The sequence below is a fragment of the Zerene cesonia genome, chromosome 19 (genome assembly GCF_012273895.1).
Source record: "Zerene cesonia ecotype Mississippi chromosome 19, Zerene_cesonia_1.1, whole genome shotgun sequence".
Lineage (NCBI taxonomy): Eukaryota > Metazoa > Arthropoda > Insecta > Lepidoptera > Pieridae > Zerene > Zerene cesonia.
Genome location: NC_052120.1, coordinates 1,670,737 through 1,686,774, shown reverse-complemented (window position 1 = coordinate 1,686,774; position 16,038 = coordinate 1,670,737). Strand labels below are relative to the sequence as shown.

At 33.9% G+C, this 16,038-nt stretch overlaps 1 protein-coding gene across 2 annotated transcripts in view; it reads left to right on the top strand.

Moving 5' to 3' along the window:
* The window catches only part of LOC119834603 (kinesin-like protein CG14535), a 176,368-nt gene extending 160,789 nt beyond the window's left edge, over window positions 1-15,579 (top strand). For both annotated transcript variants that reach the window (XM_038359004.1, XM_038359006.1), the window contains 5 exons: window positions 51-254; window positions 6,968-7,061; window positions 10,025-10,222; window positions 11,247-11,462; window positions 11,731-15,579. In XM_038359004.1, the coding sequence (XP_038214932.1) occupies window positions 51-254; window positions 6,968-7,061; window positions 10,025-10,222; window positions 11,247-11,462; window positions 11,731-14,402 (3,384 nt within the window). In that variant the 3' untranslated portion in view covers window positions 14,403-15,579. The remainder of the gene's footprint in view (window positions 1-50; window positions 255-6,967; window positions 7,062-10,024; window positions 10,223-11,246; window positions 11,463-11,730) is intronic.
* The last annotated feature ends 459 nt before the right edge of the window (window positions 15,580-16,038 follow it).

Sequence of the window (16,038 nt, the reverse complement as noted above, 5' to 3'; positions counted from 1 at the left end):
CTCTTTCTTCCAAATCTTTCAGCCTATCTAAAACTATACATTTGTTACAGGTGAAAGTCATGCTCCGGGTGGGTGCAACAGGCGAGGGTCCATTCACGACTGGAACCCAGACATTTTCACTGGACAAACGTAAGAAGCAAGTTACTGTCTGCGAGACGGTGCCCCCCAGCACGGCCCCTGAAGACCGTAAGGTGGGCGTGGCTGCGCCTAAAATGTTCGCATTTGACGCAATCTTCTCCCAGGATGATTCACAGGTGAGTTTATTACAACTACTCAAACGTATGCGTTTAGTTGTTAACCTGAGCTATTTTAACCTAACGATAGATGCTATTCTATCATTCATTAGAAAGGGAAGACATTCAAATACTTACATCTTTCGTGAACATAGCCATGGTCCGAGACAAAATAGCATTGTATATTCCGATACTTTAGATCCGTTATTCTTAAATTCACTATATATACAGGCACTATATCACATTAGACGCACTAATATTATAAATGTGCAAGTTTGTTTGTTTGTTTGGATGTTTGTCCATATATTACGCTGAAACTACTTAACAGATTTTGATGAAACTTCGTCAACAGACAGGGTATGAGTTGACCTGGGTGATAGGATATTATCCCGATTAATGGCCTCCTTGGGATAAAACAGGAATCTTGATATCCGGGCGGAGCCGGGACGAGCGTCTACTACTTAATAACTATATATACAGAGACACCCATACTAGTGATATTTTTTATACTCAAACCTGTCCATAACATAGAAATTTGTAATAGCTACGTTTCATAGTATGCAGATTTTTTAAAAGTTATATCCGGATTGACCCCAATCGAAATTCTGAAGCGCTTACAACTAAACCTATTTAAAAAGCTCCAGGAAGTCAACGGTAAAAAACCCCAAATAAATTTCATCCAAGAAGCTTTTAAACCTCTTAATCTCGTTATTTTTCATTTCATTCTCACAATAACAATTATAAAGGTGTAATAGTACAATTTATTTGCAGTTCTATGTTATTTAATTTAATATTGTAATAATTTGATAAGCCCCTCCATTATGTTTAAGCGTTTTCAATTAGCGATGGGTGGAGTTCATTAAAATTTTCATTCAAAATAATTTAAGTGTCTCCTTCCTAATGTCTTAAGGTGACTTAGTGAGCTATTAATTAAACTGAAGATTTTTGCTATTGTTACGAAGTGTTGCCCTGAAACACGATACAATTTTGCGAGTTTTTGATATTAGATAACAAAGTTTAACACCAGTAATTTGTACAAATTATTACTGGTGTTGACAGGGCCGTGCATATATAATAGATCGACTTGTATCTATGTTTCTTTTTAATGCGATTTAAGTATCATAATTAATCTAATACTAGCTGCGGCCCGCGGTTTCACCTGCGTAAGTCCGTGTCCCGTAGGAATATCGGTATAAAAAAGCCTATATGTTATTCTAGTGTTGTTATCGTTCAGTAGTTTTTGCGTGAAAGAGTAACAAACACACACACATCCTTATAAATTTTCGCATTTATAATATTAGTTATTCTTATATAAAACAGTATGTATTATATACTTGACTTTTTTTATACAATCAACGAGGTCAATAACTTATAATAGAAGTAAAAAAATCATGTTAGGGCACAAAAAGTGATTGTTCATTTATTGTCATAATTCTTATCGCAATCAATTTCTATTGAAGTTTCACCACAAAAATGAAACCCTCAAATCATCGTACCCTATACGTATTTGATGTTTTCCAAATTTATTATAAATTCTCAAGGACGTAAGCTTTCTTCGAAGTAATTAGGTGAAAAAACTTAGCTCTCGCATTATTTACGCAATTCAAATTAGTTAAGATTGAATTAATTGTTCAGTATTCTGCATACAATTTTTTGGCCATACTCCAAACCGTTGTAAGCCAGCTGATAAAGAGACCGAGTTTAAACATGTGTAAAAGCTGACGTTGTATTTATTAAATTACTAGCTGCGCGCCCCGGTTTCACCCGCGTAAGTCTGTATTCCGTAGGTATATCGGGATAAAAAGTTGCCTATATATTATTTCAGTTGTCCAGCTATCTACGTACCAAATTTCATTGCAATCAGTTCCGTACTTTTTGCGTGAAAGAGTAACAAACATACATACATATACATCCATCCTCATAAACTTTCGCATTTATGATATTAGAAGGACTAGCTGGCCCTGTAAACGCTATTGTGCCTTACTCTTTTCATTTAAGGGTATGAATATTAGACGTTGGCCGATTCTCAGACTTACCCGATATACACACAAAATTTCATGAGAATCGGTACCGCCTCTTCGGAGGAGTATGGTAACTAACACACGAGAATTTTACATATAGATCATGAAGTTCAAAAATATTAACTCTTATAATAGTAGAATCATAGGATTACTGAATAATTTTCCAAAACAATTTCGCTTTTTTATTCAAAGAATAATAATCTAACCGAAGACGCATTAAAACGCACTGAATAAAAACTATATTCATGAAATATTACTTACATAGAATTTTATACAATCCTCACATTGCCTTAAACCGTTTTTAATTCTCTTCCTTCTACATACGGTTTCATTTTCATCCCTGAATTCACTTGCAGGTATTGACGTTGCACGTACTTGTATGTTACCGCAAAATTCATATTTGTACATCGACTCGACCGAAAACCTACCGTTATTGGCTCGTTGTATACCCCACATATATGTTTATGGTAAAAAAACCCTGCATTAAACGTATCCCTTCTGTATAGGTCGGACTTTGTTTGTTTTACATGCTAATTTCGGGAACTATTTCATCGATATTGCAAAATTTTACTGAGTGAGATATCCTACATTTATTTTCCCGAATTAGCTGGTGATATAAGACAGCATTGCAGTCAATAAATAATCAAAACATGAAGGTTTGAGTATTGATGATAAGGAAATGATATCCCGATTCATATTATGATTAAAGGGCTCGGAAACCCATATTCCTAACCCTTCCTACACCTTTTCTATAAACTCATTCAAACCCAAATTCGGCCTTCGTTGTGGCGTTTCGTCGGATTTTTCCGTGAATGTTGCTGTAATATTTTTACGCATAGTGTCTGCCTATCTTTATTAAGTATATGTTACACCAGTTCCTTTTGCTTTACTAAATAAATGAACAACAAAACTATTATTAATAACTATCAGACAAAAAATCAGTATACATTTTTAAATCTAAAAAAATCTGCTAAATTCTCTACCAAATTATACAAATAAACCTACAACTCAAGCAAAAAATATATCTCAATACAATAAACAATGTCCTCGTGATGCGATAAACTCAAAATTCCTTATTTTAGGCATAATGCACATAACAGACCTTAATTAAAAACGTTGGCGGCATCCCAAGCCCGTGTAAAACCGGCCGATAAACAAACCAAACCCGAATTAGTAATAACAGCTACAAATTAAGCTGAAACTAATGCACCGGCCAGGATTATTGGGATTATATCGAATTAATGCTTGTACGAATCGCGCCTAGCTCAATTGTGAAACATGTGTCTGTTTGCTGTGGTATGGGAATAAATAAAATTCAGCGTTGGCTTTATTAGGATCTAGTTCGAAAGCAATAGATGCTTGACGTAGATATAGATATACACTACAAATTCTAAAATAGGATCAAATTAACAATAATTCCCTATCATATACAAAAAGAATTACGTGAGTCGATTGAAAGCTCACCGAGTAATCGATTAACAAACCAAAAAAATAATCAGTTGAATTGAGAGCATCCTCCTTCTTTGAAATCTGTTATAAACACCTATGAAATATGGAAGAATAGAACGAATTATGTTGCTATTATGTATAACGGTAAAGAGGCTTTTTACTGGTAACATGTACTATAAAGAATAAATAAATATTTTCCAGAATGCCAAAAAATTACGAATACTAATTAGACCAATACGCATATAAAGCTCACTCAAGATAAAGTTATCACAATACGAAGGAGAAACTCAAAAATGATTCTTATACAATCTTGCAGTGACACCATATACCACCACTTATTTCAAGTAAAGCTCTTAACAAAACCCACTCAACCGGTAGCTGCAAGTGATGCCTAACCTCACCGCAATTTATAACAGAATAATGAAATAAATGATTATAAAAGGCGTTTTATTCACAAAATGCACCAACATTTTAGTTATGCAACGCGTTCAGAATAGCAGCGATACCCGAACGGAACCTTTCAACAATTTAAACATGAAATTCGTATGGAATTTTTACGTTGAAATTCGAGTTCAAAAGTTCGGGACAACGGTTGCTATGATAACGGGCCAAGTTTCGGAATTCTGTTTAAATTGTTATAACTTTTAATATTTTTATGTTACATTTACATGAAGGAGGCTGCTGCACTTTTAATAGTATCGTCAATTTGAAAATTTTTAATGCGTTTTCTGAAAAAGCATTTCCTAATAAATGCTTTGTGTTGGCTGTTATTAATGTATATTGTCTATAAATTAAAATGACTTAAATAAAGATTGGTATGGTATGGTATATATTTGTATTATATATTTTATATTTAGCATAAAAGGAAAACTTCAAAAATACATTTCTACAAAAAACCTCATCACAGGGGCGGAAATTTCCTATATAACTTGACGGCTAATACCTACAGTTATTAAATAAATAAAACAAAAACAGCCGAATTGATAACTTTCTTCCCTTTTGGGAACGTGTTTAAAAAATCTCTTAAACATCAACTACAAAAACCATTAACTTCGAACCCGGCCCGGGATACTAGAATCTATAAAAACAAATATAACTTAGACCAAAGGCCCAAAGGGAAAATGGTATTAAAGATTCCCTTTATAGGAAGGGGTTGAGGAAGAGAGATCGTAGAATATTCGATGAGATTGTCCCATACTTGTTACTCGTGCACTACAAAGCGCTTAAAATCACAATAGAATTCTGTCTTTTGTAGTAGTCTAAAAGAGTTAATTACTTAGATACCTTACTACTTTCTTTATTCTATTACGAGTATGTGATATAAATGTGTGTCTTATGTAGAATATAATTCCTTGAAGTAAGTTATAATACATATATGATTGTGTTATTTTGAACTACCGCCCCACTTCACCTATGGTACATGTATCTAACGGTGAAAAAATTTTGTCATCAGTCTAGCGATTCCTAAAATTTGCGCGTAGCAAACAAATTCTTTAGCTTTACATTATTTGTACAGATACGGTGGAATGGTAACCCTTGGTTAATATCGTACAATTATACCACACTTCCTTTAATAGTTTAATTTTGCAAAGAACAAATTGTAAGACGTTTTGATATGCTATAGTAGAAATCAAAACCAAAATCTATCAACATTCAGATTCATCCAGATCCATTTGCTGTTACAACGTTAACATATAAACAAAAACCCTTTTTTCATATATATAAAATGTACAAAACAGCGGTCACCACACGACAAACCTCATAATATAAATGTGAAAAATTTATGACAATGCAACCGCTGCAGCCGGCCTAATCTCATAAGCTGTGTGACAGACTACGATAAATGGCTGGATGAATATAACATATCTATGAGTGTGTAATGCGATGGTGGATCAAACTACTTTTGTGTGTATTATGTTTGATTTATAGAAGACGTGTTCTTGGAAAAGTTGCGAGATAGCGTTTTAGTTGATGTGATATGGTTTCATGTGGGATTTCGTGAAGTTTTCGAAATAAACACAATACGGGAATGTTCAAACAATAAAGTCGGTGATTTTTCTTCTTGCTAGAATCAGGTTTCATATTTATCTTAATGGATTTCGTATGCTTTATTAAATATCAGATATTTTTGAAGAATAGGTACATGATAATAAGAATAGAAGAAATTCAATTGCTGGAACGGTATCACGGGTGGCCGAGAGGCTAGGCGTTGCCACGGTTCAAACCGCGAATTTATCAAACCTCATTTGTCATAAATTGATTCTAGAATAATAAATCTAGATAATTATTCGTGAAAGGCCTTTGTTGTTGGACATGCCTAATTTATCACTGGTCACAACTAAACATTTCGTGCATAAAATAAATGTATTTATTTTCTTTCTACATAAAATTTGCTTTCATTTATAAAATAACCGCTATTATTCCATTATGTCATCGTAAATATTTAAACTGTCGTTTTTCATATTGTATTATCTGGATTACTTATCACGTCCAATCATCATAAAATTAATATGCAATACGCATTTATATTAAACATTCATGACGTCATCAGTTAGTTTATGACGTTTAACGAGATGTCATTGCTGGTAATGAGACTAATGAATCGCAAGATTGGCTTGATTATGCTTTGATTTCTAATTTAGGTTAAATAGGAGAGTTTCAATAAGATTAACAGCGTTTTCCCGCGGCTTCGTACGCGTTAAATTCCGAATAGTTAATAGATGTTATTATACATATATCTATACCTTCCTTATCTATGTGTTAAACCCATCAAAATGCGTTACGTAGTTTTTAAGATTAAGCATAGGGACATAGGGAGAGACAGAGAATGCGATTTTGTTTCATATGTAGTGATGCAATGTAATATAACGAAATTGTTAACTTTAAATAAAAATATACAATAATGCCTAGTTATATTACTATGGACTATATAATTGAATAATGTTATAACTGTTTTACGATTTATAAGATTAGTTCAGTAAAAATGAACAAAATAATTAATAATAAACCAAAGATTCTCACTAATCTACCATCGAATCGTTTATTTAACTTAATAAATTGGTAGAATATTGCCCATTCAATTTCAACTGTTTTTTTGAATAAAAGGGTAATTTACGTTGAACTAATAATTTTGAACGAAGATTCGCTTTATTAATTGATTAATCCAGTCCAGATATTGCGTTTTTTTAACAATATATATTTCAAGACGTTTATCTCACAGAGGTGTATGTCAAATCACAATTTAATACAATTGTTTTGTTTCAGATCGAGCTGAGTTCGAGTGCACTAACAGACGTGATACACGCAGTTATAAATGGTACAGATGGTTGTCTTTTCTGCTTCGGACATGCAGGACTAGGTAACTAAGATCATTTATAAATTGGAATACTAATTTCCTTTTGACGTGACAACGTCTTAAGTTAGGTTGCGGCTCGGAGTCACTAATGAAAAAGTGTAACACCCGGTAACGTTACGATGAGTCACCGAACTATGATCGGTCCGCCGCGCGCGCAGCACTAGAGAATTAGGCGCATTGAATTTGTGCAATTCTTATTTTCATTCAATTCCTTGTTCCTATTGTGCAATTTAATAATATTCATATCAATAAATATTCTACCGAGAAAAAGACGTTGTCACGTAAAATCTTCGCCCGTAAATAATACTTTACAGGCAACCATTTTTTTCTCCATTTTTTTTTCAAAAATTCCAATTAGGACAAACATTTTATTTTTAGATCTTTAGTATTAAAAATAGCGGAATATGATTTACTGATTAAAAATTCGAAAGCGCGTCCTTTGCGCATCGGATTATGGCTTTTTATTTATTAATGAAAGTTTGCGGGGAATAAAACGACTGGCATTTAATTTATATTTATGCATAGTAAAGTGTGTAATATATACTCGGACAAAACATCATATAGATTTGTAAAATTACTGCGTTTACTATCACAATATATCCCAAATGAAATGTCTGTAAATTCCTCTAAAATATCAATTAAAAATCTACGTTCGATAGAAATGCATAATATCTAATCCACATTTATATTGCTGGCGACTGTGTTAGATAACAAATATTACTGATATTTTAATTTTAAGTTTTTTTTACCATTGAAATCTAAATATATAAAAATCCAGGTTCAAGATGTATGTTTCCAATGAACTCTTCACCAACTCAACTGATGAAATTTTATGTGTAATTTGGCCCAACTTAAGATATAGGATAGATTTTATTTCGATTAATTTTCCCAATATATTGAAATCCTAATATTTTTAATTATTACTCAGCCACAACAACCCGTGGCCGGGTATGCTAAGTGCTTTATAAATGAAAAAAAATTGAAGTATAGAAGTTCTCATTTATTACTGACATAATTTATAAAGGAACCTATAAAACCTATTTTGTCACTTATCAGCCAGGATCGTTACAAAATTCGGTTTCTCATTTTAAAACTTTCAATTAAGGCGCGGTTTCCCCATTTCGATGCAAATTCCTCAGCACTACGGAACTCGCTCCAGTGGTCTAATAAATAGTGGAAGTACCACAGCTGAATATTTAAACTTGTACCTAATTTAGAACTTACCAAGTTTTACACTAAAGATTCTTGAAGTTAAATTTAAGATTCTGAATTTAAATGCGGAACTTTGGAAGCAATGTAAAGCGTAATGCGATAATGTCCTGATTATACCGCTTTCTTATTTATTAGGAAAGTACTAGATCGCAGGCAGCTTAAGTTTCTGTTTTAAAGAAATGTTTTGTTCTTCTGAAACTTCCCCATGCGGACGCCATTTTGATTACCTACGAAATGCTTTTTGAACCATATATTTTAATACATACACACACAGTAAATAGTTTGACTTATTCGAGTATTAAATGAACAGACAGATAATAAATAACCCACAAAATAATTACAGAATATCGCAAACTATTTGCCTTCCCACCAAAGCTCAACCAAAAATACCATATTTCAATATTTGTTCAGCATTAAACTTCGAAATAATTAAAACGAGGTACTAATTATTCACTCGGCGGGTCGACAATCCCTAAAATAAGCAAGTAAGCCAGGTTCCCACCGCGAGTTTCATTCGAAAGCTTTCAATTTGCATATAAAACCTTAATCCACGGATTTAGTCTGCTAGATGCGGCATTGTCTACGTGCCACTATATTATATGTGCTGAATTGTATTATTATTACAACAAATATGTATTTTCTTGTGTATGTTTTTATTAATTACACACGAATGGCAATTGAATTTAATACAATTGTATACACTACCTATTGCGGTACGAATGATCAATTCAGAAAGATTGTAGACCTGTCAATTCATAAAAAATAGAATCTTTATTTGGTTCTGTTTTCTTACTATTAAAGTTATTTAATATAACACATATTATAAATCCCTAAATAGCTGCATTTCCATCATTAACATACGTATTTCATACATATAAAACAAACTGTATCCAGTTATTTTTATATCTTCGCCTTAATCCTTCACGTTCGAAACAGAGTTTGTTTATTGTTCTGTATTGATAATTACTTCGTTTATGCGATTTAGAGTAATCTACCTCCTTATAGCTGGCGATGTAATCCGTGTTTCATTATAAGCCTTATGTCTTTCATAATTAAATACACAAAGTAAATTGGAAGGGAGGATTTACTAAGAATATCGTTATAAATAACCTGACAAAGGGTCTCGAATTGTATAATATCATAGAATTTATCTTAAATGTCTTATTATAAATAAGTGTAATATTTAATGAGTTTCTGGATAGATTAGTTCAATAGAGTATTGTGTAATACTTGAAAATTAAAATTTAATTGTGATTATTAAAAGGAAAAATTGTGAACTGATTAGTTGAATAGATGGAGTTAAATAAAGAAAACTTTTGTACCGGTATAACCAGAATAAACCCCTGAGCAAGTAATTAATATTTATTCAAACATTTTCGATTGTTGATCCGTTGTAAGCATCAATGGAAATATATAATATACCAATTGTTCCATTATTATATTATTACTTTTAAATATGAACACCCATTCTACAATTATGATTCGTTTCTAGCAAGTTTAATAATTTATAGAAACTTTATTTGAACTTAAAAAATAAATTAAATGCCAACGACGATATCACATGATCTTTAAAAAATTAACAATGATTCTTATTATGAATTAAATAGCAAGTGAATGAACTTATTTAAGCTATGTTTAGCATCATAAACAAACGTAAACAATCACATTTAAATCTGAAACTTATCTAACTAACAACTTTTCACTACATAGCTTCTAACCTACTACAACTACCTAAAATATCTGCAACCCCCCAGGCAAGTCGTACACCATGCTAGGGCGACCTGACGCCGCTGCATCCCTCGGCGTCATCCCCTGTGCCATATCCTGGCTGTTCAGGGGCATAGCGGAGCAGCGGCACAAGTGCGGCACCCGTTTCTCCGTTCGGGTATCAGCTGTCGAATTGTGCACGAATACGAACCAAATCAGGGATCTGTTGGCGCCCTATCAGAATGGTGAGTTCAACAAACGTCTCTGAATATAAAAAGATAAAACGTTACTGATTATATCTATATAGTCTGGTGTGAATAGTTTTTATAGATAATATTATGAAGTGGAGAGAGACGAATTTTGTTTGTTTTCTTGATCGTGGACGTTTTTCTCCCTTTAAGAACCCCGTTAGTAAAATTGTAAAAAAAATGTTCCAATTGGTCTAGCTGTTTTCAAATTTTACGCGTAGAAACACACTTCGTGATTATTTTTCTATATGTTTATAGATAATAATGACTTGCTGGATTATGAACAGCTTTCTAAAAATATGTAACAGATAGATCTATAACAGAACAGAACTAAATAGTCCTTAGACTATGCCTAGTAAATAACAACAATATAAGGGCACAGTACAAATGAACACACACAAAAAATAAAGTGACCTATGTAAATTTCATTTATACTACAATACATAAAACTTTATAAATACCAACAAAGAAATGTGCTTACACATTGTTACAGAATGTAAAACTTTGTCATGCTTTGTAAATTTGTTTTGGCGTTTCGCCTATCTCGCTTTGACGTTGAAAAGAAACTGAAAGGCTAGACGTCTAGTGCCTACAGCGACTGCCTGGAATTCTATGCTTAATTATTTATAATAATGCATTGTATAGCATCGAGAAGTTTGTGTAATCGAAACTTGCGAAAATATGTTTAATACTTATCTTATTTTAATATTATGAAAAGAGATCGACATTCAAATAAAGTTAGAAATGAAAAAAATTGAGAAAACGATTTTGAAGATTTCAAGGGCAGTTTGTTTTATATAAATTATACATAATAATTAGTAGCACAATGGAACCACTAACTCAGTAAACCATTAGACTAAAAGTGAAATCTTATTATTCTGAACTAAATTATCACTAACCAAAGTTCTACAATCAAGTTTAAAAATCGCATTTTAATTAAATCGGAAAATCATAATTTACGACCAATATGTTCTGAAACGTGTAACAAGCATACAATAAATAAATTCATTTTGTAACTCAGATACGGAGCAGTCACCAGGAGTATACCTTCGAGACGACCCTCTCTTCGGAACGCACTTACAAAACCAGTCAGAGCTCAGAGTGCATAGTGCCGAGAAAGCGGCGTTCTACTTAGATGCAGCTCTACACACGAGAGGAACGAGGGAGGAGGGCAAGGACAGTCATCTGTTGTACACACTCCACGTTTACCAGTATAGTGTTGGCGGCAAAGGAGCAGGTAGTTTCAGGATGTTATTATTGGGCAAACTAATAAATGCTGTAATTTTTTAGTTAATAATGCGACCTAAAAATATAAAGATTGATATATACCTTACCTACTCTCTTATAAGAGATAACTTTTTATTTTAAAATTTATACAATATTCTGAAGATATTTTCATTAAGTGCACAAAACTGATGTGTATTTCATCACATATAAAAGACGCTTTATAGCTGTACCCTTGAGCAAGAGGATTTTAAGTAAGCACTATTTTTCTTTATTTACAGTTGCCGGCGGTCGAAGCCGATTACATCTAATCGACTTAGGAAACTCAGAACGCGGAAAAACTAACGGAGGGATACCATTATCCGGCTTAGGAAATATACTTCTTGCGATTTTCAACGGTCAGCGCCATTTGCCGTACCGAGATCACAATCTTACTCATGTATTAAAGGAATGTCTCGGATCCCTTACTTGTCATACTGCTATGATAGTTCACGTATCGCCCAACGTACAAAATTATTCCGACACACTCGCCACTTTGCAATTAGCATCCAGAATACATAGATTACGACGAAGAAAAATAAAATATCCTTCAAATAATGCTGGTTCGGGCGGTAGTTCTGGTGAAGATGCTTCGAAACCTAGCAGTAGCGAACCTGATCCATCCAGCAGTGATCTCTCAGCTGACACAGTGATTTATGTTGGGCCGTTAGATGATGGAACTGATGGCGAACATCCTCCTGTTTATATACCAAGTATTAACTCGGGAGATAATAGATGCTCCATAAGTAGAGCACTAAGAGGGTCATCAGCTGAACAAAAGCACAAATCATCCTTATCTAAAGTAGTTGAAGAGAAAAGTCCTCTACATAAAATGTATTCAACACAAAAATCTTCACCGCTTAAAAATGCAGCACCCGTGAATACTCCGAAATCTTCTCCCGTACACGCCCCTACCACTAAAATGACGCCATTAAAAAAACCATTGACAAAACATGCAGATGAAGGCAAAAGTACAAGTGACGAGCAATGGATTGATGGCCCAAGAATATCGAAATCAAAACTCGTAGAAGCTCGTCATATAATCAAAGAAACGCAAGGAAAGAAACGAGAAACGTGGATCGATGGACCTATGCAAGAACCAAAGGTTCCACAACAATTTGAGTCTGTACCGATACAACCTAACCCAAATCCAGTACCGCTTCAAGTTGGAGTACTTAGCTCTTATGCTGGTGAAAGCATAGGTTATGGTTACATGGACAGTCATAAGAAAAATATGATTAGAAAATGGGTCGAAAATCAAACATCTCAAATACAAAAATCAAGGCACAATTCACCGAGTCATAAAGCACAACCTTGTACAAAAGAAACTAACAGTAAGATTCTAGATGAACCCGAAACTACACATAAAATGGAAGTAATGAAGGATGGAAGGCGAATTCACGTTGAAGAATCTACAATAAGAACAGGTCTAAAAGCAGGCTCAAAAGCTATAGCAATAGAAGAAGAAAACTTTGATCCACCTGAATCTAATTCCTCCAGAAAACCTTCCAATGCCAAATCAATAACAAAAAGTGAGGTCGACGAAGACGACGATAGTGAAGAATTGGCTGAAATACCTCCAGCGCTTCCATTAATACAACCAAGCAGTCTTAACAGTAGAGAAGTTTCAATGGAAAGTTTGGATAGCAAATATAAGGAAAGAATGAGAATGGATGATGAAATGGTGTCAAATCATAGTAGAGACATTGATTCACATGGAATGAGCAAAGGGCGAAATGACGATGAAGACGAAATTTTAGAAATTATTGAAGTCGAAGAACCCTTAGAACCCGTTCCTATGCAAGACTCTTGCCTGCAAGTTACGGAAGAGGATATAGCATTTTGTATGGGACTTACAAACTTTGAAGGAGATGATGATGAAGATCATCCCCTTAGAATTTTAAGTCAGGAAAATTTAACAGTAGCCTCTACATTTACGGACACATTATCTTTGTATAGCGAAGTTGAACGCCAAATAAGAAATGAAGCATATCTTAGACAAACAATGGAATTTTATGCACAGACCTTTGGGGATCATGCAGGTGATATAAACCCAATTGGTAGCTTACCCACTTCAAGATCTAGAATTGATGATCTCATAGACCTAACAGAACTGTACGGCCCTAGAAAGTTATCTGATGGAAACAACTTTCCCAGTTCAAGGATAGCTCCGGTATTCCAATCAATGTCACTCTGTAACGTTAGAGATACAGAAGATTATCACGACGGATCAGTATACAGTGAACCAGCCTATAGACCAAGTGATAAAATATGTGATAGTTGTAAACGGACGATGTCAAGACCGGGTAGTGTTATTGGAGAATGTGAGGTATATCAGAATTTAGACATAACGCATAACAATTGCTATGGTCCATTCGAGCGGTACAGAGGCAATGATATTACGGATGCGCGTATTGCATCGTTGCGACATCCGGATGGAGCATCCGATCCGAATTTACGTGAAGAAAACAGAACACCTGGTATTGGTGCACCGTCCAATGCCTTTCGGGAGCTAAAATCAAGCATGCATTTAGAAGTTACACCGCCTGTAGTTACAGTTGAACCACGTTCCGAAAAATGCGAAAAAAGTGATAAAGGAATTGCAAGAGTCGTAGCGAGTTCCAAGCCCGATGGTTACGATAGTGGCCATGAATCTACGCCAAGAACAGGAAAGCATAGTCCTGCTGGAACATCAAGAAGGGCTGAATCAGGTTACGACTCCGTACCGCGCGACTCGGACGCATCTTCCCTAGATTCTTACCCAACTCGAAGGGCGGCAGTAGCAAGGGCTCACGCCAAGAAACATACAACAGCCAAATACAAACAACATAGTGATCGATCATTTTGCTCTTGGCTAAGAAACCCTTTCACGTGCAAATACGCAGATACTGATCCCGAAATCAGTGACTTCTAATATTTATATCGTACATTGTAGTCGGTATTTTCTAAGTAACATGTATCACTAAGCTACGTTACCGAATTTAATCTGGAGACTGCTTTTGTACTCTAGATATATATGTATTTATATGACAAATGCTTTGGCACTGATTCTTATAATGTTACCATTGTATTTTTATAAATCTCAATGCTTCTAGTACCGCTCCGAAGTATTTTAAGTGTCATTTAGTAAAATTTAGCGAAGAATACGTGTTGTAAATAATATGTTATACAACGAATATCAAACGGCTCTATTAGAATTCTGCTCATTTTGTACTTTTATATAATGTTTCTACTTCTTTTGTTACCTATATATTTTCGACTGTTATAGCGTTTTGACAATGTAAATAAATTCTAGAGTCTTCCTTAGTCTTCCTCGGTGTGGAAGACGAAACTTTTCTATACATCACGTGTAAACATTTCTTCCGATCACTTATCGTCGCTTTTTGTAATTTAATTTTGGTACATTGTTAAATCTCACTTAAATCCACGAAAATTATATAAAGGGCAAATTGGCTATTGAAAATAGCATAATAATATACATTCACCAAAAACTCGAGTACTACTTAACTTATAGACCAAAACATATAAAATCTGTAATTATTACCGCGAGTATTATCATAAGAAAATGGCAGACAATACAACGGTTAAGTATAAATCGAAGTTACAACATATCATAGAATTACATATTCGCAATATACGAGTACATTTCAAATAAACTAACTAACTATCTAATAAACTACTATCGACTTCTCCGGCCTTTGGAATCTTTGTAAGATATGTGTACAAAGCAAAGACAAATCAAACAAATCTAAAATCATAACAAATTGTTCAGCCGTTGTTATTTAGTGGTGTAACTAACCGCACTTTCTTGTATTGTTTTATTTATATAGACTAAGATTATTGTGATATAAGTGAGTGGAAGAAATATAATGTTTTTAGTAGTAAGACTGTTGTCATGGCCATGTTCTAGCTTTAAAATTTCGGCGCGTCCGTATGTAAATAACTTGCAATCACTGTGGCTTTATCGGATGTTGATAAACTTAGTTATCGCTTTATTGTCAATGTTCTGTTATTATACTGTATTGATATTATAAATATATATCGTAAATTCTACTATGCGTTCGTATTAGTTCGAAATAAACTGTTCTATTTGAACTTATGCTTTGTTTTATTACCTTGTTTTCATAAATGTTATATTTCCCTGCAACATTGTATGCTTATTATCAAATACTTAAAATTCCATAGAGAAAAAATCTTGATTCGTTGTTAACAACTCGAAATAAATTTAAACATAAATATGTCTGGAACACTCAAGTAAATGTATAACGAGATATACGCAAAGGATGAATACATAATACTGAAACTTTAACACCCTTGGGCCAAGCAAAATCTTGGGGTAAACTTTTTACCCCGCACCAAACTTCGCCCTGTTTAGAAAGAGGCCTATTATCTTTCATTTCTCTTGTAATTTAACATTCTCCATTCGCGTCGGAAAAATCATGCTATCAAATACGTTTTACCCTCTTTCGAGGGTGACAACTTTTTTCATGGAAATCTCTCGATAATTCGTTAAAGTGGCTCCTTGCCTCATAACGATTATCGAAGATTTT